Below are 27,559 nucleotides of genomic sequence, written 5' to 3'. Positions count from 1 at the left end.
ACTACCAATCATTGGCTTCAAAGCATCATCACAAACAGGAATGTACATACCTACAAATCAGTAAAAGTATCATTTTATCAACTCAGAGTATCATTCTATCCGGCAAAACTATCATTTTATGCAGTAAACCTAACATTTATAAGCCAAAAGTATCATTTTATCAACTCAGAGTATCATTCTATCCGGTAAAACTATCATTTTATACACTAAACCTAACATTTATAAGCCAAAAGTATCATCTTAACACTACATAATATAATTAAATAAGAAGTTCAATACATCAGAAACATAAACCAATCGACAACTAATATTGATCTAAAATCAAATTCAATACATGAAGCAAAACAATCAATAAATTAAAATATGAACACAATCAATAAGCTAAATAATAGATAATGATTGTTACCTTCGTTATTTGCTACAGACTCCATCGAAACAAATTCTGACAACAATTGAACAGGTAATTAATGAAAATAAGAACGCAAAATAGAAAACATCTCACCGGTCACAATTAACAATTATGCGAGAAATCAAGAAATAAAATCTGGAGATTATGGAATAATGAACCAAATCGGAAGAAAATCTGGAAACAAAATCGATGAGAAGGGGAATATGGAAACAAAATCGCTGAGAAGAGGAGAGAATCGAACTGAGAGAGAATGAAAGAATGGAGCGAAATTCAGAAATTAAATGAGAGAAATGACATATTTACCCCTACGCCTTTTTTATGAAGTAAATCTAAGTTCGAATCTCAACCACAAGATTAGAAAATATGTGTGGTTCATATTTAGTTATAGGGTTATTACGTGATTTGAGGGTTATTATATGATCATAACTCTCTCTATATATAAATCATTAATTGGAATTAAGCTCTCAAAAAATCAGACAAGGGACGTATCTCTGGCTTAAGAATAAGACATATAATTAATAAATAATGTCGGAAGTGGGGCCAGCTGTGCGATGGAGTGTTTTAGTCATGTGTCCGAACCTCTAAATTTCTTACATATATATGTGTGTAATGTGTGCATGTTAAGAGCAGCATCTAATCACAAGAAGGCAGACAGTGAACTTAATCTTGATTGTGAAAGCTGAGTCCTCCACAGTAGAGCTAGGTAGAAAAATGGAGGGTAACACTAACACTAACAAGGAAATAGGAGTAGAATGGAGGATCAACATGGGAGATGGGACGTCGAGAGTTCTAGAAGCAGAGAGCAGGTTCGGATTGCAAAGGTTCGTGTCCAAGGTGGGCGGCTTTTTTCAACGAGCATGGAGATTAGGAGTAAACGAGCCAAAGAAATCGATACATTGTGTTAAGGTGGGGTTGGCGCTCTCTCTGGTTTCTCTCTTCTATTACATGAGGCCCTTGTGCGAAGGAGTAGGCGGCAACGCTATGTGGGCTGTCATGACTGTGGTGGTCGTCTTTGAGTACACCGTTGGTACGTTCTTAATCAATTACATTCACTCTCTCATTCACCATGCCTCCCTCTTTCTCTTATAAATGACTCCATATGTATATATGCAGGGGCTACTCTATGTAAATGTGTGAATAGGGCAACTGGGACTTTCTTGGCTGGAGCATTGGGTGTTGGTGTTCATTGGGTTGCTAGCCAATCTGGAGAAAGGTTTGAGCCCATCATTCTTCAACTCTCAGTCTTTCTTCTAGGTAACTTTTTTTCTTTTTCCTATATAAAAAAAACTAGTATTAATACTGAAACATACTTATCTAACATGGAAGTATATGTACAGCTACTGCAGCCACGTTCTCGCGTTTCATCCCATTGATAAAAGCTCGATTCGACTATGGGGCGATGATCTTCATCCTCACCTTCAGCCTCATATCGGTATCTGGCTACCGTGTAGAGAAGCTCTTTGAAATGGCTCATCACAGACTCTCCACCATTGCAATAGGCACCTCCATCTGCATCATTACAACCATTCTTTTCTGCCCTGTTTGGGCAGGAACCGAGCTCCATAACCTCATCAGGAACAACATGGACAAGCTCTCTGATTCCTTAGATGGTATGAGTAATAAACACAATCATAACATGCAACAAAAAAATAGTAGTAATAAAAGTACACAGAGGGAATTGATCAGTTTTTTGTGCTCTCAACTCAGGATGTGTGGCTGACTATTTCAGTACTGACAGTGAAACTTCAGACAAAACATTAAAAGGCTACAAAAGCGCCCTTAATTCTAAGGCCACCGAAGAATCCTTGGTTCGTCCCCTTTTCTGCTTGATAAGTTTTCAAGAACAACACAATCAAGACAACAATCTTACAAAACTTGGTTCGTTTCTGCAGGCGAATTTCGCAAGATGGGAGCTGGCACATGGCAAGTTCAATTTCGGACATCCATGGTTGGAGTATGTCAAGGTTGGAGCTTCACTCAGAAGCTGTGCTTACTGCATCGAGGCGCTTAATGGGAGCATGAATTCGGATGCTAAGGTGAATTTTAATTTAATGTGAAAGCATGATTTAGTATTTGTTTGTTTAGTTTTTTCAGCAGCACATGAAGCTGATGTTTGGTGTTGTAACTAATCTAAACAGGTTCCTGATGCCCTGAAGCAGCATTTCGGCAACTTCTGCGTGAGACTGAGCAATAAATCCTCAGCTGTGATGAGAGAACTTGCTGTTGTGATGAGCAGCATGAAGAAACCAACAAGGATAGATTTCATGGTGGAGGAGATGAGGAATGCAGTTCAAGAGCTCGAGAACGCCTTGAAATCGCTGTCGAAGCAGCCCATCCTGCCGGCTGAGGCCGTGACTCTAGTAGAAGTAGTTCCATTAGTGACAGTTTCGTCGTTGCTGATAGAGATTGCGGCCAGAACAGAAAAGCTTGCAGGGGCAGTGAAAGGAGCGGCGGAGAAGGCTGAATTTGAGGTTGAGACTGCAGAGGAAGCCAAGACAGGACAAAGCTCGAAAGGAGGAAACTAGGTTGTTGATGAAGACCCTTCAGAAGGTCTGAGTTTGTGAGAAAAGAGACAAATTATGCTTTCTTTTGGTAAAGTTGGTTGCTTATTGGCGATGACCATGTTCAAATATGTGCATTTGAACAAAAACAGAAGGGATTTAAGAAGAAACTGATCAAACATATCTGCAGAAGTGCATCATAGAATAGGGAAAAGCACATTCAAGACTACACAAGACTCTACCTACTTTGCAGTCACATGGTGATTTCCCCAAAACCAAAAAAACTTGGCAAATTTAATCCAAGATTGGAATTTTAATGCTGCAAATGATCATAATGCTCCAACTCGATTGACTGAACCAAGAACATAAGAGCATCTCCAATGGCGGACGTCCGGTCGGACATCCGCGACGGGCGACCGGGACGTCCGCCATTGTGGCGTTTCAACTCGGATACGGACGTCCCGTAAGGACGTCGGATGTCCTCGGACGTGCGGGCGACGGGCGGGCGGACGTCCGCCATTGTGGCGTGGGTCGGATGTCCGGGTCGGACGTCCGGTATTTAATTTTTTTTTTTAAACTCTATATATGCGGCTCGTTGAACTTCATTTCATTCGCACCACTTGTGTTATCTACATCTCTATTTTCAAGTATATCTAGAATGACTAGTGACAGTGATAGCGAGGATGAATTGGAGGTCGCTGTGGAAGGTGCGATAGATAGGCTGCTACACCATAGGGAGCAGCGGCGGTAGCAGGCGGTACATCGGCCGATCCGCCGTCGAACTACAATACCCCGTGACCACATTGCTGCACATATTCCGTTGTATCAGGACTACTTCGCTCCGCAGCCGCGTTTTGGGGATGCCTTATTCCGGCGACGTTTTAGGATGCATCGTCCGCTGTTTATGCATATCATGGGTGCTTTAGAGAGAAGATACCTGTATTTTAGGATCAGAGAGGATGCAGTTGGCAAACCCGGACTCACGCCCTTACAGAAGTGCACTGTCGCAATCAGACAACTGGCGTACGGAGGCGCGGCCGACATGTTCAACGAGTACCTCCACATTGGCGAGTCGACAGCCGTCGAGTGTCTGCAAAATTTTTGCGCGGGCGTGAGAGCGATATTCGGGGAGCGGTATCTTTGGAGACCGAGCCCCGAAGACTGCCAGAGGCTGATAGATATGCATGGGTCAGTGCACGCAGTGGCGGATCCAGGGGGCAGGTGGGGGCGGTCGCCCCTACCCGACCGTCCGGAGAGCCTAAATTTTTCATTGAATCAAGCCGAAAATAGCATATCCGCCCCCTCCGTAGAGTGTAGAAATATTTTTGTTTTCAATAAATGTCATATAAAATGTAGTAGTTCAATGGTTTGGTTGTTGGATTTTCAACTAAGATGTCTAGGGTTCAATCCTCAACAAAAACATATTATTTTCATTTTTCATTTTTTATTTTATCCATTCATATTTCTTCTTATTATCAAAATAATACCTTTAAAGACTTTATGTAATCTAAACTTTTACTAAGTTGCATATATTATGTTGTTATATTTATTCTTTAGTTAAAATCATTTTTAATCTTGTGTTAAAGTCTTTTTTTATCCTATAGTACTTATAATTTGATCCATGCATCTTAATTATTCTCTATGTAACAAAATAAACATTTTAAATATTTTTGAATATAAATATTTAGTGCTCTACTTATATCACTTTTGTATATAATATTTACAGTGATTTAAAATGTACATATATTTACAATAATTTTATATTTTAAAATGAATAATACATATTTGCAAGCTAAAGCATGTTTATATTTATATATTTTTTTATTTTAAAATGAATAATACATATTTGCAAGCTGAAGCATGTTTATATTTTATTAATGAAGCTAGTGCTACTTAAATATTAATATAATAATTATTTATTTTATTATTAAAATAATATTAATTAAATATTTAATATTTAAATATAAGTTCCGCCCCCGCCATTTTCTGGCCCTGGATCCGCCACTGGGTGCACGGGTTCCCTGGGATGTTGGGCAGCATAGATTGTATGCATTGGGAGTAGAAGAACTGCCCCGCCGCCTGGAAGGGGATGTACACTACCGGCTTCAAAACCAAACATCCCACGATGATCCTTGAAGCTGTAGCTGACTACCGGCTGTGGATATGACATGCTTATTTTGGAGTCGCCGGGTCGAACAACGACATCAACGTTCTCCAGCCGTCACCCCTCTTCAATGCTCAGTGCAATGGCGTTGGTCCCGCCATCAGTTTCGTCGCCAACGGCAACCAGCACAATATGGGATACTATTTGGCGGATGAGATATACCCAAACTGGCCAGTCTTTGTGAAGACAATCAAGCATCCGCTCGGACAAAAGAAGTCATACTTTGCGAGCCGTCAGGAAGCAGCGCGCAAGGATATGGAGCGGGCATTTGGTGTGCTCCAGAGTCGATGGGCGGTAGTAAAGGGTCCTGCACGGCAGTGGTATATTCCCAACATCGGCGATGTCATGTACGCATGTATCATAATGCACAACATGATTGTCGAAAATGAAGCTGCGGAACTGACTCAGTGGACCAATGAAGATGATACGGGTGCAGGTCCAAGTCACGGCTTGGCCACCGCGAATGTGAATATGGGGGTACCTCATGGAGAGGTCGAGCGGATGCGTGCATTTACCGACATGCGGCAAACAGATGCCCATGTTCGACTTCAGCACGATATTATCGAAGAGGTTTGGACGCGGAGGGGTTGACGTTGATGTTATTACTTTTTTTTGTTTTATTACTATGTAATTTTTTTTTTCAAATCATGTATGTTTTTCTTAATGAAGTTGATAATTTTTCCCGTTCGTATTCGTGTTGAAATTTTATTTCCGTAAACGTAAATTGCTTTATTTGTGAATTTGTGATTTTTTTTATTGCAGGTAGTCCTAGTGGGAAGGACGATAGGAAGGGCGGATTGTGAAGGGGACGTCCTAGTGACGTGGCAGTGGGATGAGAAGTCCTAGTGACGTGGCATCAGGTGTTTTTGGGAAGTCCTAGTGGATGTCCGAATGGGACATCCGTGCATTGGAGATGCTCTAACAACCCACGAATAAAGAAAGGGAAAGGGCAAAGCACATTCAAGACAACACAAAGAGAGAGAAAGAAGAAGAAGAAAAAGCAATAGACTAAACCCTGGCTTCAGGAAATAATTGAATTTTCAATCAGGAAATAGTCACAAATAAAATGAGGTAGATTTACAGACATATGATGACACTAGTAATGCATGTTTGCCATTTTTTTGCTTTTCTATCATCCTTTTCCCCTCGACCTCGTCGAGAAATCATAACTGGGAAAAATAAATCTTCTTAGAATCTTGGCAGGGGTTGCTTTCGAAAGAGGTGTGCTTTTATCTTCATGGACGTTTATTTTTCCATATAAATTTGTCATGTTATATCCCTTTCAATTTTTCCTTCTGTAATTTATAATACAGTCTTTGAGACTTAATATTGATTAATAGTGCATACTGAACATGCACTATAGTCTATAGATACTAATGTTAACATGTTATTTCAGTATTTTACTCCCTTATTAGTCACATTAATTTTGAATAATAGTATTCTTTTTCTTATTGTCCTATCATTTCCATTTATGGCAAAATTCAACATATTTACCTTTCTCACTTTCCTTAATCTCCATGCTTAAAAAAATATCTCAACACAAATAGAAGGAATGGAATAATATATTTTTAATATTCACTAAAAAGTAGTGAAATTAATTTGCATTTTCAAATTTAAACTTAATTTGTTTTAAAAAAATATTTCTACTATTACTATCTAAGTTTTTCAATTTCACCTACAAACAACTTTGTTTAGCTTAATTTCGTGCACTTTATATATTTTGAATGCGACTTTTAGTAGTATTAAAAAAACCCGAGTGACTATATACGTCCACAACATGAAATCTAGATCTAAAGACAAAATCCAAAATTAGAACATTGTTCGTCAGTATGGAAAGTGTAATTAATCAATGTCGAAGAAAATGTCTAATTACTATCTAAGAACTAAGAATGGATATCAACATTTCCGAACTCCTTTTTTTTTAATTTTATTTTTAGGTAAAATAATACTCCTCCTTCAGTCCCTTAAAAATAGACCATATTTATATCATTTTGAGATCCCTTATAGACCAATTCTATTTAAGGAAGCTTTGTTCTATTTAAGGAGGTGGATCTCATCTTCCACTAACAATATTCCAATCACTTTTTTTTCTATCTCTTTCTTATTTTACCAATTGTATATTAAAACTCGTGTCGTTTCAAATATTATCTTTTTTTTAGGGACGGAGGGAGTAAAATTATTTGTGTGCAGTGCACTGGTTATAAACAAACTTAAATATTTCATTAATTCTTCTGTTTTTTTTCTCATGGGCTTGACAATGTAACATTTGGGCTTCGTCTAGTCGCCTAGATTTTGATTAGATTGGCCCAGGACAGATAAATCTACAATCAAACAAGTGGGTCAACAAAAAATTCTATCATAAATTTGAATGCAAAATAAAAAATTAGAAATTGATAAGGCCGTCTCCTCCGCCTCACCATTGTTTGTTCCGCCCATATTTCCGCCATCAGATTCATATAAATAATCTCCATCAAATCAAAGCTTACTTTTCTCCTCATTCCTCTTTCACCACTGATTCTTTAAAAATGGTTATTTCCCCCCTTCTTTGGCACAATTACTGAGAATCAAAACATCAGCGACATCGATTGAATCACGATCCGCAGCAATGCTACTGCAGATTCATCGTTTTTGCCAAATGGAATCAGCTAGCGCCCCCATACGTTACTTAACTCCGTCGCCCTACCGCGAGGGCTCATTCCGATTTCTTTAGCGTTACCATCCCACACCTCTCAATTCATCCGCATTTCTTAAATCTCCATGCCGATAAGAAATGTCGATCCCGATTCGCGGGCGCTCCATCGCCCGTAATTTCCTGCTGCATTGTTTCACGCGTTTTTTCCTGGGATCGGATCATTCTAAATTCTGCATTATCTCCATTTTATGGATAATTACTGTTTCTTCTGAATATTCTTATTGGTGGTTGTTGGTATCGGCGACCCTGCTGAGTGTTGATGACAGGAATGGGCTCAGGTACGGGCTTGCGAACGGGCTCTGGATTGGGATCTCCGCGCCTAATCCACACCGGAACTGGGAATGTGGAAACCCTAGGTATTTCGCCCTCACTGAGTTCTGCTTGTCTCGTCGAGGCTGGTTACCGAGAGTCCGATTTTGTTGAGCGATGCACCAAGAGCCGATATGCTCGGGTAAATTTTGATCTAAGCAGCTCTGCGTATTTGCGGCAAAACTCCATTTTTATGCAACTACATTGGATTGGAATCTAAGTCACCCTATAGTTTTTAAATATAAAAGTATACTGTGTAGTTATGTGAAAAGTTACTGTTTTAGGAAGTTGTAGGATGCTTGCATCAACCACTTACATGATGAAACTCAAGTTTGTTTCATTAGTGTTTGAATGTATTGGTACATTAGCCTAGTTGTTGGTGGTGGTCTTTTATATGGCTTTGATGGCTTGCGTTTGTATTTCTGCAGTATGATGAAGTTTTAGGCAAGGGTGCATTCAAGACTGTGTACGTGTTGAAATATTTCAATTTTATTTTCTAAATTTTGTAGTTAATGATTAGAAGGAAGTGTGAATTGAGAAACGTTGTTGTGTGTTTGTGTAGATACAAGGCTTTTGACCAACTTGATGGAATAGAAGTAGCTTGGAACCGAGTGAAAATAACTGACATGCTGCAGTCACCTGAAGATATGGAAAAATTGTACTCTGAGGTTCATCTTCTTCGGAACATGAAACATGTCAACATTATAAAGTTATATGATGCGTGGATTGATGACAAGAAGAAGACTATTAACATGATCACTGAGCTCTTCACATCTGGGAGCCTGAGGCAGTGAGTTTGTTTATATTTCTCCTTCTTGTTTCTAAAGAGATTAGGAGTGATTTATGCCAACAACTCGGATTTTTATGATCAGATACCGGAAGAGGCACAGAAGTGTTAACATGAAGGCTATCAAGAATTGGGCAAGGCAGATTCTCCGAGGCCTAGACTACCTTCACAGCCAAAACCCACCTGTTATTCATAGGGATTTGAAATGTGACAACATATTTGTCAATGGAAACCAGGGAGAAGTTAAGATAGGAGATCTTGGTCTGGCAACCATCATGCAACAGCCAACAGCTAAAAGTGTAATTGGTTCGTATATATATATACAGCTTTCTGAATTCGCAGACAGGAATTATTCCTTAGAAGAGTGCTCAAATAGTTGACTGTTTTGGCAGGAACACCGGAGTTTATGGCTCCAGAGCTGTATGAAGAAGAATATAACGAACTAGTCGACATATATTCCTTTGGAATGTGCTTGTTGGAAATGGTCAGTATGGAGTATCCTTACTCGGAGTGCAGGAATCCAGCTCAAATATATAAGAAGGTCACATCTGTAAGCTCTCTTGCCTTCACTTTGACTCTGTTCCTGATGTTATGTGGTGTCGTTCTATAGCATTGCATTTTGTAGGGCATCTTACCTGCTGCTCTTGGAAGAGTGGCGTCTCCAGAGGTGAAAGAATTTATCCAAAGATGCCTGGTTCCGGCTCCTCAGAGGTTGTCTGCTAAGGAACTGCTCAAAGATCCATTCCTTCAAGTTGAGCTATCTGGAGAATCCATACGTGATTCTTTGACTGTACCTGATATGATCCCCAGATCTGTCACTTCATTGAACTACGGACCTCAAGTTATGGATATAGACCCTGAATATAACCAGTTTGTATCTGCAGAGTACAATTTTGGGACTCCTCCTACCTCGGTGGTGGAATTTAAACGGACTCATCATAACAATGAGTTCAGATTGAGGGGAAACAAGATCAATGAAAACTCAATCTCACTTACCTTGCGAATTGCTGATAAGGGAGGTAAGCAGTGAGTTTGATTGTTCAGTCTTTGGCCGTACGAAACTAGCATCATCTCTTACTTGCTCAATTTGCAGGCCGAGTCAGAAACATACACTTCCAATTCTACCTTGATGCCGACACTGCCCTTGCTGTTGCAGCTGAAATGGTTGAGCAGCTAGATTTAGCCGATCATGATGTAGCTTTCATTGCTGAGTTCATTGATTACTTGATATCGAGGATCTTGCCGGACTGGAAACCTTCTTCAGATTACTCTGCCAGCCGCGATAAATTTGGTAGTGGCCTAACCTTTGTGTCAGACTTATGGGAGGGTGAACCAATTAGCAAGCAAGGAAATTCCTCCTACTTTCAGATTGATCGTCAGAATTTTTTCCCAGCTCGCAATTTGCACAAACAGGCAAATTCAGTGTCCAGCAATCATGGTTTGTTATTTTTTTAATGTTTTTTTGGTACGTCGAGAGTCTGCAATTGTGGTTTGTTCACATCTCCCGCAATATTTTACGATTACAGGAGGAAGCAAATTATCAATGGGATCAGCAAATTCTGGGACCATTGGAGACTATTCCTCATTGAAGAATCAAACGTCAAAGGGATCTTTTGTTTCAGCCTCTGACATGGAGTTCAGAGATCACCACTCTGGCGAGAGTCGAATTAACGGGATGGGAATTGGATGGCCATCGATGGACCGTTTGACCGAACACTCCGACTCCAGTTACCCTGATCAGAAAGTTTCCAAAACCGGGAGCTTTACAAGCTGTTATTCGACACTGAATTTGAGCGACAGAGACCCCGATTTTGATCTCAAGTCAGAACTCGATGCAATCGAGGCACAGTATCAGCACTGGCTTCAAGAACTCCCTAGGATGAAGCAAGAGGCAATAGAGGCCGCCAAGAGTCGATGGATGGTGAAAAAGAAAGATGTTCATTGATAGAGCTTGCCTCAACTCCAACAAAAATAACAAGTTTGTTTTCTTGTTTTGATTCCGTATTGGGTCGTCGTCATGTGTATTTCGAAACATCCTTGATTGGATGTGGCCTGCTTCCTTGGGGGGATTTTTTTTACTACCCCTTCGACCCCTCTAGTTTTTCAAGGAGGGGCGAAGCGAAGACTCTGATTATACAAGTTTTTATGTGAACCTGTACAAAGATGTTTCATATGCTTTTTTCTTTGCCTTGGTGTTAATTTTGTAATAGAAAGGTCAAATTCAGGTTTGATCATATTGTATGTGCATAAAATGTAAATTGTAAATTAATGTAAAGAAAGATAAATTCATGAACTACTAATCTTGAGGTGAGGAAAAATGGTATGAGCAGTTGTTTGTGCATTTCGCAAGAACCTGAATCCACTAGAATGTCTCAATGGAACCTAGCCGGAATATAAAAAGCTGATATGCGAGTTAAAGGGTATAAAAGCATGAAGAACTACTAGCCCTCTCTCCAAGTGAATTCGCACTTTCGGCATTCATAGAAGATTGTCATGGGTTCATCTGCTGACCTAGTCTGCACTTGAATAAAACCAGCTTTATCATGATTGCACGTGGGGCAACTCTCTGCAAGACAAGAACAGATCGGAAGTATTTGTTATAAATGTCTGGATTGTCAAGAAAGAGTGACATAAGTATCATCTATACAAGGAATGTCAAAATTTATCCATGATTTTGGACCATAGGAGTTGCAAGATATTGATAGAAGAGGAATACACCTATAGTAAGGATTACATAACCACTGGGTGCTTTGTAATGCAAGTGCAACATGAGACATGGATTTGCCAATTATAAACAAAGTTTTTAAATGAGCAGAGTAAAATGAAATAAACCTTTAGTTTCTTGAAAGTTCCTCCGGTCTTCTTTAGTAAAAATAGGATCTAATGTCTTCTTAACCAAGCGCACATGTCTCTTTATCTTAACCTGTTAAAGAACATGTTTTATGAATACATATCAATAGCTGTAAGTACTGACATGTGTGTGTGTGTAGAACCACATTGACTTATACAAGAACTCTAGTCACCTGGCTCTCTATGTTGCATACATAAGGGCACGTCGGACAGGTAAACCGGGCAGGGTGCCCCAACTGTGGCAACTGATAGAGTAGCATATTCCCACAAGTTGGGCAGAACTCCATTTAAGCTTCAGCTTGGACAACATGCTGCATTTTATCAAACGATCCATTAGAAAAAGGCAAATTGCGATCAATACCAAAATGCCTACTTCACAATAGATTTGCTGCCGGATATCTTGTATCGATGGATAAAGTTTGTTGCCATAATCTGAACTGTTATCGATACATAATTAACAATTCATTGATCTATACTTCTGAATAATTTCAGAACTCAACGTAAAGGAAACACATCACTGAAACAAAATGATCCAGAATCCAATCCTGGATTACAACAAATTCATATGCTTTGTCGCAAATGTGCAATAACCATCGGTCAATTTGCAGGTACACATATGAAAGCTTTATACAAAGCACTGAAAGCTAATGCACAAACAACTCAAACATAATTTGTGGAAATCGGAGGAAAATGACAGATCAATCGAAGTTGGAGTCAAATGGATTTAATTGAAAGCATTCTAAAATAAGCAGATAATCAGGCTAGTAATAGAATGTGTAAAGAAAATTCAAACATTAAAATGTCCATCAATAAACACATCGAATTCTAATCATTGCTTACACAGGGTGACAGGGGAAGAGACATTGAGCCTTGTGCTCAGAAATCCCAATTCATGATTTCATGTCAGTTTTTCATGTAAAACTCTATTTGGCAGACCAGTGTAACTAAAAATGAAACTAGACTATAATGTTGATCACAGTGCACGAATTTGGCTCTGAATTGTTTGTTAAAATGTGAATTTATATACTCCTATGATATAGAACAATTGTTCTAATCACTGAAGGATTTTCTTGCCGCAAGAAGTCTCTTGGGAATTCTATCAAACAGGTGATCACGCGATCACTTCAAAAATTAGATGTACCAGACGCCTGCTGCCATCATCGTATCTGGAAAGGAAGACTTGCATATCCAAGGCTATATACATCAATTCTCCATTCCAATCACGATAAAAAAAATAACCCCCAATTCTAAGTCATAAATTTTACCAGACAAATTTGAGCATCACATAAAGGCAGTTGCTATGAAATACCCCCAATACAAGTCACAAAATCTCGCCCAATGACAGTTTTCTACTTTAATCTTTCAATTCAATTAAATTAAAATAAAAAAGCCTTACCAATTAATAAGCTTGGTTGTGAAGCTTCAAGCTTCTAAATATATCAGGATTGAGAAGGAGGCGGGCTGTGGCCGGATGAGGTTGGTAGCGAATGAAGCGTGAACGGGGAAGGAAACCGGGGAGGAGAAGGGGAGTATAGGTGAATGTGATGGAGAAATATGGATTGAGATTTATCTAGGGCTTTGTTTAAATTTAAATTGTACTACTACATTTAATGAACAAAATAAATTGTAATCCCTCCGTCCCATAGTAGATGTCACATTTAGGAGATAATAAAGATTTTAGAGATATTATTTTGTGTGTTAAGCGTTGAGAAAAAATATAGTTTTATAATTGATGTGAGAAGGAACTTTTTCCAAAAGAGGAAATGTGACATCTTTTGTAGGACAAACTAAAAAAAGGAAAGTGTGACATCTACTATGGGACGGAGGGTATTGCATTTATATAATATCTTTAATTTTAAACTCAGTTGAACTAAATTATAAATTAATTATTAATTATGTTATACTTAAGCAATAAAGAGGAAATGATATGAATAATTTATGACAAACTTTTGCACTATTTTGAAATTAATTCAAAATAATTATACAATATTTAATAAAAAATAATTTTTGAAAATATGTCGATATTTAATTTAAAATTTTTAATATTTTTCTAAATTATCAAAGAATGATTAGTAATTTAATTTAAATGAATTAGAATTTAAAAATTGATTTTCAATGTAAAATCACAAAAAAGTGTGATTATTAGTAAGTATTTATAATAGTATGATGTCTGGTATAGTACTTTATGCGGGAAAATTTTTAGAAGAGAAGTATGCAAGATACTATTCCTTCCGTCCCACAAAGTTTGTCCCTTTTTCTATTCTCGTCATCTCACAAAATTTGTCTTATTTGGAATCTTACCAAAAATAGATATTAAATACATTCTCCAATCTCCTCATTATTAGACCCTTATTCCATGCACTATTCAAACAATTCCTTAAAATCTGCGTCGAGTCGAACTGGGATAAACTTTGTGAGATGAAGAGAGTATTAAAAAACAGAATATTAAAAGTCTATAAGAGTGTCCCCTATAATACCGGCGGGGGCGGGGTGGTCTATAGTGCATGGGATGTCTGCCCCGCGGCGGACGAAAAAAACGGGGCGGATGGGCATTCGGCGAGAAATGTGGGAGGACGCGCCGGTCGGCCATCGCCGCGTCTATAGGCGCGCCGGGCGCCCCCTTCCGATTTTTTATTTTTATTTTATTTTTTTTGAAAATTAACCCTATAAATACCACTTATCCAAGCCCCTTGGCCTAGCGGTAAAGGGTGTTGGATACCGCGTCCATCCTGGAGGTCTCGAGTTCGAACCCTGGGTGGCATAATTTGTCTTTCCTCCTTGTTATAGGAGTTGATTTGTAATTTCCTCCTTCATATATATGATATAAATATATGAAGTTAATTTTAAAAAAAAAAAAATACCACTCCACCACCCATTTTACACCATTTTCACACACTCTCCATTCATTCACTATCTACACTTTCACTCTCTAAAAATGCACGGTGGAGGCGACGAATCACCCGGCTCGCACGAATCGGGATATGGCAGCAATCATTCACAACCGTCGGGATATGGTGGCTATCCTTCTCAGCCGTAGGGATATGGCGGCTCTCCGTCCCAGCCATGGAATTGGAGTCAATCTCCCCCGCCGTGGGCATCGAGTCCAACTCCTCCTCCATCTCAGCCGTGGAGGTCTTCTCCCACGCCCCAACCTTTTCAGCGGAATCTTAGTCGCTAGGCGTTTGGAGATTACAGACCCAACCTCGACGCGCTTAACCAGCCGCGTCCGGAGACCCCTTTCCAATCAGGCCAATCTCCTTTCACCGAAGCTGATCAAGACGCACTGGATACCATGATGGGTCTGCTCAGTTCCGGCGTACCGGATACGGCTGGTGGAAGCAATGGCAGTGGCAGCGGCGGAAGAGGCAGTCGCTGTGGCAGCGGAGACGGCTCGGGCAGCCACGTCGGGAATGGCGGCGGCGATGGCAGCGAGGCCGGAAGCCGGACACAAACGGGGCACGCACTACACCAAAGCGGAATCCATTGCTGTGGCGAGGGCGTGGGACGCTGATAAGGTTCCTTGTGAGGGAAACCTTCCATGTGCCCAAGAAATACCCAAAGCGGTGTTTGATTTCAATTTTTTTGTGTTTTCAAAGATAAAGTAAAGATAAGTTGAGCTAGCCACAAAAACTAAACTCAAAATGGTTTTGGATGGAGAGAAAGAAGGTGAGAAGAAAGTGTAAAGAAGGAGGAATCCTCTTTGAGGACCTATGACCTCCCACAAAAAGATGTGGGCAACCCTAGGCTACTTTCACCCAAAGCAAATACTCCATTGGCTCCACATTAATGACTACACAACCATAAATGCATACCTATACTTGATTTAGCCAAATGAACATAAAACAAGCAACCTACAATGTAGGAATTTGGATAGAAATCTCACATGGGAGATGCTCTCAAAGGAGTCTTCATAATAACATTCATCAAAGTCTGCCCTTAAAGTCTTACAAAAAGGATATTTATAGTTAGGGTTGGAAACCCAAGAAAAGGGCTAAAAAAACAAGGAAAAACGGATGTAAAAGTTGAATCGCCCGGCCGGGCGTTTTGGGAAAGTGAAATCGCCCGGTCGGGCGAACTTTCTGGATTCGGCGCTGCTTCTTCAAACGCCCGGTCGGGCGTTCTGGGATGGTGAAATCGCCCGGTCGGGCGAACTTTCTGGACTGTGGACGATGCTCAGCGCACAAACGCCCGGTCGGGCGTTTTGGAGGTGTGGATTCGCCCGACCGGGCATTCCATCTGCCTCCTCCATTCCCCTCCTAATGAAGTTTGAAATGCCTTCCCGAAGCCTTTGTCTCATTGATCTCGTGACGGGTCTTCCGGGCAGCTTAAGGGGAGTCGTGGTCGGGTCAGCCCGGGCCTTGGACTTCCCGTTTGTATCAGACGCCGTCACATCGGACCCCATAGTGGGCACCGATCAGACCGAGGGGAGCTTTTGGAAGCACGTCCTGTTGGCATACAACGAGTTCAAACCTCGAGGCGCCAAACTGCATGACGGAGAACAGCTCCGCAAAAAGTGGTCTAGGATTCTGCCGGCCACCAAGCGGTTGGCGGGCATATACCAGAAAAACCTGCTCAATGCTGAGAGTGGCCGAAGCGAAGCCGACGTGAAGGCACTGTCCATGGGCCAATACAACACGGAGGGCTGACCGAAGTTCACAATGTGGGAGGAGTATCAAGTTCTCGAGCACTGTCCGAAATTCAAGGCGAGGCCATCTGTGCGCAAGAGCAGGCTGGAGTAGAGGTGCCCACGGTTCCGAAACCGGCGGTAACGGTTCGGAACCGCCGGTTCCGGATTTGGAAATTGCCGAACCGGAACCGAACCATGAGGGTATTTCGTGTTTACGGTTCCAAAACCGCCGGTTTTGGTTTCGGTTACTAACAGGCGGTTTTCCGGTGGTTTTTTAACGTTTTTCACGCTTTCGACCGTCGGTTTTTTGCGGTTTCGACTTGGTTTCACGACTTTCTGACGGTTTTTCGCGTTCTGGTTTGTAACCCCTAGGAACCGGCGGTTCCGTCACGGTTTCGGTTTTAACCGCCGGTTCGATAAACCTTGGGCAGGTCTAGGCTGGAGCTCCTGGGCCGAAGCGTACTAGACACAACATTGTCGGGGACTACAGCAGCGGCAGCGGCTCGCAATCATTCGACTTGAACGACGAGCAAGCGGAAGAGCCCTCCGCTACACACTCTAGGCGCGCACTCCCTCTGGGACAACAGACCTCTATCCGACGCGCTGAGAGGCTGGAATTTCCTCTCGCCGATCGTCGGCCGCGTCTGGATCGCGTACCCTGCAGCCCGCCCCTATACCGCCGCACAGGGTCCCTGTTGCCAGCGAGGTCTTGAGGGAGAACCTAGATGTGCAGTTGAAGCAACAACTGCATGAAGTCTGCAGCAAATACGAGGCCGCAACCGAGCCGTTCATCAAGGATACATACTTGAAGCTCATAAGTCGGATCCAGCGCCGTCTACGCTTGGCTGATGAGGGTCCTGGGGCAGGGGCGGCTGGCGGCAGCGAGGGAGACGGAGAAGAAGAGGAGGAATCCGACTCCGCCACCGATTAGACGGTGGTGGCGTTTTTATTTGTTTTTTGTTTTAAATGTTCGTTAAATAATTTTACTGTTTCCAATACCATGAATATTCGGTCCCAATTACCTCGTTTTATAATTATTTAAATTCTGATGATTTTAAAACTAAAGGAAAAAATTTAAATGAAAATTGATTATAAAACTTCGGGGCTATTGGAAGTGTCCGCCTATTGTGGCGGAAACTTTTTTTGGGGCGCGGACAAAAAAACTGGGGTTATGGAAAAAAAGGGGAGGAGCTACTGGGGACATCCGCAGTGGACACTCTAATAGTGATAAGCTAAAAAATGTCAGCTGGTGCAGTAAATAGTGAAATAGTGGAATCTATATTGCTATATAACTCAATCTGCATTGATATCGCACAATCTGTATTAGTTTGTACTTCATATACGTAATCATGATATAAGTGAATCTGTTTATAGCATATGTAGAATCAGAATGATGAACTGAGTAAAACTGTAAATCCGTATAGAGATGATAAGATTATTTTAACTGTCGATCTCCACTCCATGTCATCTTCCGTATGATTATAGAGCTAAAAGAATAAATTAAGAACATAGATAGTATTTCACAATAAATAACTTCAATGAGATTCAAACTAAAGTGAGATGAGTAATAGTATATGAGGGAGAGTAAGCTTCTTGGAAGATACACAAACAATTTGAAGTAAGCAAATCCCCATAAGTCACGACTCATGAAACGTCACATTACTCCAAGACTAGTAGCACCTTCCTCGAAAATCGCTCATTTTGGAACTAGACTCAAATTTTATTAACTTTGATTAATGCCAATCAAGAAACGACTCGACTGCCACAAAACCCTTAGAGCATCCACAATAGCGGCGCTAGGCGGTGCGCTAGGCGAACTATTGCAGCCGCCTAGCCGATTTCGCGGAAAAAAACCGCCTAGCGCTCGGCGCTAGGCGCTATTGCAGCGTCCGGATCGCCTAGCGCGAATTTTTAATTTTTTTTTAATTCCGAAACACTATATATACGCGACTTGCCTGTTATTTTCATTCGCACCACTTGTATTAACGAGTACTCTATCTATCTAAATTTCTGTACAAGATCAACAACGGTAAATGGATCTCAACAACGAGCCTACTTCAGGGAGTAGCGGATCTCAAACTCCCCCGATCCCCGTGGGAGGTGGATGGAGTCAGATGCACCCGAGTCAGATGCACCCATACTACAACATGTACCCGTGGCAGCAGATGATGCCCGGGATACCAGCGGGGGGAGTCCGCCGGGGGCGTTTCCGGCGATGCCGGGGTGGGCACCCAGTGTCCAGATGCCGGGGTGGGCACCCGGAATGCAGATGATGCCCGGGGGGGTACCGGCGACACAGGGGACGCCGGGGGACGTCTATCGCCCCAATGTTGATTTTTCGACTGGTTTGTCGCACACATCGACGCCAACGGAGGCTGCGCCTCCGGCCCAGTTTGACACTTTCTCCTTCGATGACTTGGGGATAGATCTTTCCGGTATTCCGGATGCTCCCGTTCAAACGGTGGGTGCAGGGCAGGGTCGGGGCGCCCCAGAGAAGAAAGGCAAGGGGAAAAGGGTCGGCGAGTCATCGCAGCCGGGTGAGGACGACAACGCGGTACGGAGGAGGTGGACGGACGCGGAGAACGTCGCGCTGTCCAAGGCGTGTGTGAGTGTTTGCGACGATCCTCTCGTTTCGAACAACCAGAGGATCGTCAACTTGTGGGGCAAGATAGCAGCAGCCTACCAGAGGTTTTGCCCGGAGGGGAGGCCACGCAATGGGGAGGATTGCCGGAAGGCGTGGGACCGAATCAGGGTTGCAGTCTCCCGATTTTCAGGCTTGTACACCAACGCCCTCCGCATGATGAGCAGTGGGCAAACTGAGGACGACTGCAGGAGGATAGCGGAGAAAGCCTTCCCCCTGAAGGGGGTGTACAAGGACTTCACCTACTGGAACTGCTATCTTGTGCTGAACGACTCCGAGAAGTTCCGAGTAGGTGTCGACTCTGGCTGGCCGAAGAAGCAACGGCTGAACTATTCCGGTGATTTCAGCGGCAGTAGCGGTGGTTCCCACGACCTCCCTGAGACGGCCCAGGAGGTCCCGACCCCTCGTTCGTTTGCTCGCCGTACTCGCCCGGTTGGGCACAGGCGGGCTCAACGGGAGGCGATGGGGGTCGCCGGGGGTTCACAGGAGGTCCAGTCGGCATTCCCCCTTGGCCAATCCATAGCGGATCTCAAATTCTTCGCGCGTCAACAAACGCGCGCTCAGATGGTCAAGACGATGGCCGAATGGCGGGCGGCGGTGGACCCCGTGGAGAAGAGTTTGCTTCAAACATTGGAAGCTGCAGGGAGTAGAGGCGACGGCGACGGAGGCGGAGGCGATGGTGGCGACAGCGACGGAGGAGACGACGACGGCGACGAGGAGTGAATTTTTGTACTTTTTTTAATTATTGTACTTTTTTTTAATTATTGTAATATTTTTAAATTATTGTACTTTTTAAATTTTTAATCGTATTATTAATGTTTCCCGTATATGTCTCGTAAATTAAATTCCGTATATTGTGTGATTGTTAATTATGTCATTTTATATAATTGTTATTAGTGATGTGGCTATTGATGTGGCTGGGCTATTTATGATGTGGCTAGGCTATGGCTGGGCTATTGCTGGGCTATTCCTATTGTGGATGGCCTTACAAAACAAAAACAAAAAACAAAAACAAACAAATATAGAAGGAAAAAAAAAACCACTAGAATATTATTACTGGTCTTTATATAGTTCCAATCCTATCAACATGGAATATAATTTGGAGATGAAAGATTACCAAGACTTAGAGCATCCACCATAGGCGGCCTTCCCCAATAGCCCCGCCCCCTTTTTCCTCCACTGCCCCACTATAGGCGGATACTTCCAATAGCCCCGAAATTTTAATAACCAATTTTAATTTTAATTTTAATTTTAATTCAATTATAAGTACTAAAATTTATCGAACTATACGTAATTATAAAAAATCGGCTATAAGTGAAGAAATTAAAATTAAACACTACATTTTCGTTGTATTAAAGTGGGGGTAAAATTATACTACAACGAAATATTAATCTATTAAACATCATAATAGTATTCACACTGCACCGGCACCTCCACTACGTGCTCAAACTTCTTCAACCAAATCGGCCTGGAGTGTGGTATGTGCTGTGCTCCTGCGCATATCACTGAAACGTTGGATCAAATATTCATTGCTCCGTGATACGCCCATCTGGATCGGCGCGGAGGCGACTCCGTTACTTGTACTTGCGCCCTCTTCCGGTGCCTAGCGCTCTGCCCCAAATCCTTCATCTTCTATTATCATATTATGCAATATGATACATGTTAACATAATATTTGCGACATCATCTTCGTGCCAAACTCGTGTTTGGCACCGTATAATGGCCCATCGCGCTTGGAGGACACCAAAAGCTCGCTCAACATCCTTCCTAGCACCCTCTTGTTTCCGCGCAAAGTATTGTTTCTTCGACCCTACCGGTTGGCGAATTGTCTTGACGAATACGGGCCAACGAGGATATATCCCATCTGCCAAATAGTATCCCCTACTGTATTGCGTGCCGTTGGCTACGAAGCTTATTTCTGGACCCTCGCCCCGGCACTCGTCATTGAAGAGCGGCGATAACTGAAGAACGTTGATGTCGTTGTTCGAACCGGCAACACCAAAATACGCATGCCAGATCCGCAAGCGGTAGTCTGCTACGGCTTCCAGAATCATCGATGGATGTTTGCTTTTGAATCCAGTTGTGAACTGGTATTTCAACGCCACCGGGCAGTTCTTCCACTCCCAATGCATGCAATCGATGCTTCCTAATATTCCTGGGAAACCGTGGATCAAACCGTGCATATTTAGCAGACTTTGACATTCAGCAGGGGTGGGCTTTCGTAGGAACTCCCCACCAAATATTTCTCGAATCCCCTTACAAAACTGCCTAAGCACCGTGAGGCCAGTCGTCTCACCCATCTGTAGGTATTCGTCGAACATATCGCTGGTCCGCCGTACGCAAGCTGCCGGATTGCAGCGGTGCATTTCTAAAGCGTAGACAGTCTAATCCTAGTGAGAGAAAATATGTGTGTGAAGATGTGGAATGGTGTGAAAATAATTAGAGGTGGAGGAGTGGTATTTATAGGTGTAATTTTCGAAGAAAAAAAAAAATAAATAAAGCAAATGGGGCGGACGTCCATCGCCCGTCGCCCGCAATCGCCCCGGACTCGCCCCGCCCCGCCCCCTCCACCATCGCCCCGTCCTCTCTCCCTTGTCGCCGACCCCTCTACCGCCCCACCCTCGCCCCCTTTTTTCTGTCCGCCCTGGGGCGGACATCCAAGCAAGGGGCTCATCACGGCTGCCAGCCTGCAGAAGAATTGCGCTTTCCTTGGTTTAGAAGGGATGAGCAGTGACGGCCATGGTGCAGGAAGGCGATATCGATGGATCCCTTAATCAAATGGAATTTTGCATTTTGATGGTTAGACTCAGCCCTGGGATGATGATGGAGGATGCTCAGACTTGGCTTCATGAGGCCATTCGGCCAGAGTTGCACAAACCCTCTTCTTAAATCTTTATTCCTCATTTATATAAGTATCTATTTATACTAATTATTCGCTCTGGAGGAATCCTTGGCTGCTGGTGCCTGTGTCCGTTGAGCTTCAGTGAATGGCTACTCGTCTTGCTGCTCTCCACACCCGTCGTTTTTATAGATGAACTTCTTAAGTATGTGGGAAGGAGAAGGAGGAGAAGAAGTTTCACAAGAGCTAAAGATGTTATGATTCGCTGGGCCAAAAAAATTGTTGTAACAGTGAAATATATAAAATTTTATTCCAATTAACAAAATTTACATATACAATATTGATCTCATCAACTACACATTACAAAAGAATTTTAGTATACAAACAGGAAAGATCTGTCTTCACCAATGGCCAATCAGCAGTGATTTTCTTTTTGAGATAAACAGAAGTGGCCTTGACTAACATAATCCCACTTAGAAAAGTGATTACCATCTAAACTCACATAAAAAAAGAATGCTTTGATCAATAATGAGCTACTTACTATTCAGAAGTAAGAAGACTGATCATGGAGCACATTCAACTGAGCAAGTATTCTTGCTGCTAAAGATCTCAGCCTTCTTCCCCTTTGAGTCAAATCCACCAATGGCATATGAGCTGCATCTCCGTATTTCTGCTTATATTCAACTAATCGAAAAATCCTCTCCAAACAATTCATCACTTTCTCCTGCAGGCTAGCACAAGGGCTGCTGATCAGTTTGATCATAGCAGGAATGGCGTTGGCCTCGTCCAGCACCTTGCAACCGCTTTGCAGCAATTCATTGTCGATTAGCGTTAGGAGGGCGTCTAGAGCTGCCTCACAGACTCCAGCATCTTCACTTCTGAGAGCACGGCTCAGTGGCTCGACTGCGCTAGCTTCTACTAGGCAAAATGAAGACTCCATCGTACAAAGCCCATGGTGAACGGGGCAAGCTGCCTCTGGCAATGCAGAGAAGCACCAAAGGCTTGCGCGCCTTGAGATCTGTCTGGTTAGCCTACGTGAGCTCTGTGAGAGATTACCGAGAGAAGTGGCTGCTCGTTTTACTGTCAAGCTGGTTCCCATCTCTAGCAACCGTACCAAAAAGGGGATGGCTCCTGCTTCTGCTACTTTCTTTTGTAACTCCAGACTTTTTGGAGTGGTTAAACGGCATATAGCTCCCACTGCGTTCTCTAAAAGTTGAGGTTTTTGGTGTGCGCTGTTTCTATCATCGGAAAGAAAACCAAATATTCTTTGGAGATTACGTGATTCCAGCAGCCACTCGGAGATTTGAATGGACTCTGGGAGGCTAGCAATTGTGCCCAGTGCAGAGGCAGTCTCGTCCTGGTTGTTTGAAGTATTGAGAATCTTGAGCAGTGATTCGATTGAATTTTGTGTCACATGCTCCAAAATTGCGTCTCCTTCAGCATCTTCGATCAAGCAGTCCAATAGCTTCACAGCATTTGCACGTAATGATATGGCATCATCGACCTCACATAGTCGAAACAAGGTTTGCACAGCTGAGCACTGCCAAGGAAAATCAGTAAGGCAAAAGTCAAAATCAATGAAACTACCATGCATCTTAATTATAATGAAGTAGAAACTGTCAAAATTTCCATAATGAGTAGAGATATTTATCACTGTTTATCATCATAATTAAACAAGAAAGAAGATCTCCAAAGCCTTTCTGGGATTTTAGGTGGCCTCAACTACTCCCGAAAAAGGAACAAAATAAAAGTTGGCTTTAGCTCTTCACCTAAAGTGTACTCACGCGTTCTAAACTAAACTGTAGTACAGATAGAAAAATATTACTATCATAAAGTGGTGTGCTTTAAAGCATTGGAATTTGAATAAAAACACCACAACCTCACTTGAATACAGGCCTGTTCTGATATTCTGACATGATAAACGTCATAAGATAGTGTCAACATATGTAAGACTTTCGCAATTGGATTAAATAATGGATCGGTTAAGACATGGAAGAATTTAATTATAACCTTAAAACATTTCGGCAATCCTGATGATAGAGTTAGCAACACATCATATCACTATGCAAAAAGTCCTATTATATGTCATTTTACTAAAAGCAGATATTTCAAACATGAAGGCATCTATAAATTGTACGAACGAACTCCCAATCCAGAACATTATGTCAAACAGAAAGGATATCCTATAAGTAATTGATTATCCATGCTTCTCTAAACATTATAAGGAGATCCCAGAATAGTCTAAGGACGAAACGGTTTGCAATATTCAAAAATTAAAAGTTATCCTGTTGTAATGTTTTTACCTCTCTCAGTTTTAACTTGACAGTATCAGCAGAAGGAGATCGACACATTGCATGAAATGCCCGGAAAATCTCTTGCTGCAGAACAGGGACTGTCATAGTACTGAAGGAAAATAGTTCGGAAATATCATCACCAGTTTCCAACATCAAAACTGGCTCTGAATCAGAATCTTCTTTAGTTATGGTTGACTGAGCAAGATTGACAATAGTAGCTGCGACTAGCTCACGCAACCTCTGCAATGATGTTTGGCGGTAGAGGATGTCCAGGAACGGACGCACTGCACCTTTCTTTATTATCTCCTGCCCATTCTTTTGTAAGCTTGAAATATTGAGGAGGGCTTGAACGGCTACTATCTTCATTTCAACATCATCATGGGGAACTAAGTCAAGTAGCAAATCCAGAACACCGCATTCAACGAGGGATGCTTTTTTATGATCAGTCAATTCCATCTCCCCCAATGTTTTTGCCATTCTCATCTTAACCAGATCAGAACCTGTTAAGAACTTCCGCAGGTTATTTCAGAGAAAAATATCTAACATACTGGAAAATCAAAGCTAGAAAAGGACAAAAGAAACATACCTGAAGAAAGACGTTCCAAAAGATATGTAAAATAGTTATTCTTCGCCATGAGGATAACATTGTCATCAGAGTACGAAAGGTTGTCCAAAACATTCCTCGCATCTCTGGCGGCTTGAAGGTCAGTATTGCTCAACATTGTTACCAGAAGAAGTATGCAACCCTGGACCTTCCCGATGCTACCACGAACTGCTTCACATTTCGACAATTCCAATAATAATGCGACAGCTGATTTTCCTTCCCCGATACGTCGCCCAAGAAACTTAACAATGTGTTCAATAGAACTTTCAACTGTGGCAATCCTTTCCTGAAAAATGCATCACAAGCAAAATGTAAAAAAATCAGGTCATCGTCATATAGATTATAAGGTGTAAACAGGTGGCGATAGATAAGTACCTTAGCGTCGTCATTGTCCTTCACCAGCAGGCAAAGGATACAAAGAGCTTTATTCCTGATTTCTCGATTTCTGACACTAAGAAGCTTAACAAGAGTTGGTATGTAGTTCTCCAAGATCAACCATTCTTTGTGGATTTCTCTCTGTTCACAAAGATCATTGACCTGTCCGAGACAATCAATCAGCTCTTGCTCATTTTCTGAGGAAAGCCGGGACTTGAGGGAAGCCACCATGATCATGTTATTTCGATCCCTCCATTCTTCAATAGACTGCCTCAGGGTTTTATTAGGCCTAAGCATTGATATTTCTAATGGATTTGAGGTAATGGGACATGATGGCTCATCCCCCTCAGACAACCACCTCTCAATGGCACTCCTCTCAAAAGTATGCCCAGAAGGAGTCTCCACTGGATCAATCATAACCTCGGTTGTAATTGGGCAAATAAATGACATGAGAGGCTCTAATGGCTGCACCCCTAAAGATTTTCTCTTGTTTAGGTATTTCTTTTCTTTATCATCAAGGGATGATGCTACGTCTGCCCTCTCCAACAAAGCAATTATTTGATCCATCTGTATTGCTTCAGCCTTGTCTTTCATCGAGCTTAGATTGTCTATTTCACTCTTGAAATCATCAAATTCCTTTTTCAATGCTGAACGATCGGTTGAAACCCCAACAGCCTTTGCAATTGAGACCAACAAATCATTGGCATAGTTTCGATCAACATTCCTCTCCTGTATGCCAGACTCTAGCTTCTCCAGAACATCTTCCTCGGCCATTGCAGCCCTGAACTCAGCATTCTGCATGTTGGTAATGAGCTGCTCAAAGTCATCCCTCATCTTCAATGGCATATTTAAAGATGCAAAAGGGATGCAATTGATTGCACGGACAATCTCTTTAGTGATTGCTTCAACTTGCTTAGCAATTGAGCGCGAATTCACCAAGAGGTAAAATCGGTTTCTTTCAGTACACTCCCTGATCAGTTTGCTCCCCTCCCTCACCTGATGGTTGAGAATCCCAATGAAGTTCTCTATGCCTTCAGAGGAAGCAATGTGTCCCCTGTTCAACTCTTTCAAGAGAGGAACAAGCCCGTCCAAGTAAGACGAGAGTTTAATAAAACTTCTCTTGCCAACAAGGACATTTTCAGATGCAACCACAATCTCAATGATAGCCTCAATAATCTTAGAGGCGACGTCCACTAATGGACCAGCCGAATTGATCGCTACGTCCATCACCATATTCACCAATCAGCCAGACTCCACACAGTTGAAAGAAGCTCTACCTAAAAGGTCCAGCTATCACATTTAAAGCACCTATACATACATACTCAATAATCAATATCATTAAACCCTAACTGTACTCATCTATTCACCAATTAAACAATTCTACCACTGAAATGACCCAAAAAAGCTAAAACTTTAACAACACAGCTCGATTTGCAAGGGGCAACAACACCAAAATCAATCAAGAATTAGCTAATTCATGAGATTTTCTCAGCCACCAAAAAAAATCAGATGTTTATAACGAAAACTGTAAACACAATAATTCAATTGAAGACCGTAAATATGTAGATAGGTCAACGGTAGAGGGGTTTTGAAGCTGAAGAACAACTGACCTAGTAGACGACTTGATGGTTGCTCATTCCAGCACGAAGACGGGTGCAAGAAGAAGATTCTAGCAGTGGAATTCGGTCTCAACAAGACTAGTTGGAAAAGGTAACAATCTTGCATGAAATGAAGAGCTGAAATCGGATTTGTGTTGAATGAGTAAAAGGAAAAACTGAAGGGTCCCAAGTTGCACGTAAAGAGGCCCAATAAATTTACCGGAAAATATTAACAACTTACTGTATTTGTACCGGTCTTGTTCCTGGTAGTTTCCAATTCATTGATGTCCAATTCATTGATGTTTGCGGAAAATATTCGACATCCAAACCCAAGATTTTCCACTTTTGGATTTTCTTAATACGTGGAATAAATGAAATACTGATTACCCCTTTGGATGACTATTCAAGAAATGGTAATTGTGGGATCGGACACAGTGCCATGTCGTATTCCGACTCCACTTTATAACTTCTTCGTGATTGTTGTCACTATTCATCCTCATTGAAATAATTTCTGCGCGTTATAAACTCTCATTTTCCTGCTCAAATGCGGCATCAAAATACATGGCTTCAGTCGCTTTTGAAATACTAACATGCATTTCTTCTTGCTATATTTACACTTATGAAAACTTTGATACTAAGGTAAAATTATAAGCTCTGCAAATAAAAAGTTGTGTGGATTAGAAGTGACCAAGATGGATAAAATTATCGACAATTAAAACTAAAATTTAATTGTACAATTATCGATATTTTATTAAAATCACGACAAATTTTAACATTCAAAATTGTACTACTATCACTCTCTTTTCTATTCCGGCTAAACTTACTAAAACACTATACAATCAATTAAAAATATGTTCCACTGAAACTAAG

At 41.8% G+C, this 27,559-nt stretch overlaps 4 protein-coding genes across 9 annotated transcripts; 2 read left to right on the top strand and 2 right to left on the bottom strand.

The window, feature by feature from the left end:
* The first annotated feature begins 1,073 nt into the window (after positions 1-1,073).
* LOC121794860 (aluminum-activated malate transporter 10-like) lies at positions 1,074-3,272 on the top strand. Of its 2 annotated transcripts, XM_042193223.1 has the most exons (6): positions 1,074-1,436; positions 1,523-1,663; positions 1,747-2,019; positions 2,117-2,217; positions 2,302-2,445; positions 2,548-3,272. In XM_042193223.1, exons 1-6 carry the CDS (start codon positions 1,121-1,123, stop codon positions 2,932-2,934), a joined length of 1,362 nt encoding a protein of 453 aa, XP_042049157.1. In that variant the 5' UTR covers positions 1,074-1,120; the 3' UTR covers positions 2,935-3,272. The 2 variants fall into 2 exon arrangements, with proteins under 2 accessions (XP_042049157.1, XP_042049156.1); XM_042193222.1 differs by having other exon boundaries at positions 2,117-2,445.
* A 4,194-nt stretch (positions 3,273-7,466) lies between these two features.
* LOC121795305 (serine/threonine-protein kinase WNK8-like) lies at positions 7,467-11,155 on the top strand. 2 transcript variants are annotated; one of them, XM_042193823.1, is made up of 9 exons: positions 7,467-7,878; positions 8,033-8,217; positions 8,504-8,541; positions 8,638-8,865; positions 8,948-9,168; positions 9,255-9,412; positions 9,488-9,881; positions 9,956-10,300; positions 10,389-11,155. In XM_042193823.1, exons 1-9 carry the CDS (start codon positions 7,845-7,847, stop codon positions 10,805-10,807), a joined length of 2,022 nt encoding a protein of 673 aa, XP_042049757.1. In that variant the 5' UTR covers positions 7,467-7,844; the 3' UTR covers positions 10,808-11,155. The 2 variants fall into 2 exon arrangements, with proteins under 2 accessions (XP_042049757.1, XP_042049758.1); XM_042193824.1 differs by lacking the exon at positions 8,504-8,541 and having other exon boundaries at positions 7,467-8,217.
* LOC121795306 (DNA-directed RNA polymerase III subunit RPC10-like) lies at positions 11,134-13,271 on the bottom strand. The gene is made up of 4 exons (XM_042193825.1): positions 13,109-13,271; positions 11,886-12,023; positions 11,695-11,785; positions 11,134-11,428 (listed from the first exon to the last, which is right to left on the bottom strand). The coding sequence occupies exons 2-4, from the start codon at positions 11,997-11,999 to the stop codon at positions 11,304-11,306; spliced, it is 330 nt and encodes a 109-aa protein (XP_042049759.1). The 5' UTR covers positions 12,000-12,023; positions 13,109-13,271; the 3' UTR covers positions 11,134-11,303.
* Positions 13,272-22,116: 8,845 nt separating this feature from the next.
* Positions 22,117-27,252, bottom strand: LOC121795304 (U-box domain-containing protein 43-like). 4 transcript variants are annotated; one of them, XM_042193819.1, is made up of 6 exons: positions 26,931-27,252; positions 26,702-26,827; positions 25,092-26,399; positions 24,699-25,002; positions 24,122-24,612; positions 22,117-23,358 (listed from the first exon to the last, which is right to left on the bottom strand). In XM_042193819.1, exons 3-6 carry the CDS (start codon positions 26,322-26,324, stop codon positions 22,363-22,365), a joined length of 3,024 nt encoding a protein of 1,007 aa, XP_042049753.1. In that variant the 5' UTR covers positions 26,325-26,399; positions 26,702-26,827; positions 26,931-27,252; the 3' UTR covers positions 22,117-22,362. The 4 variants fall into 4 exon arrangements, with proteins under 4 accessions (XP_042049753.1, XP_042049755.1, XP_042049756.1 ...); XM_042193821.1 differs by having other exon boundaries at positions 25,092-26,368; XM_042193822.1 differs by lacking the exon at positions 26,931-27,252 and having other exon boundaries at positions 25,092-26,368; positions 26,702-26,894.
* Between the last annotated feature and the right edge of the window lie 307 nt (positions 27,253-27,559).

Source organism: Salvia splendens, chromosome 3 (assembly GCF_004379255.2).
Source record: "Salvia splendens isolate huo1 chromosome 3, SspV2, whole genome shotgun sequence".
Taxonomy (NCBI): Eukaryota; Viridiplantae; Streptophyta; class Magnoliopsida; order Lamiales; family Lamiaceae; genus Salvia; species Salvia splendens.
The sequence above is the reverse complement of the archived record's forward strand: the minus strand, read 5'-3'. Positions and strand labels throughout refer to the sequence as shown.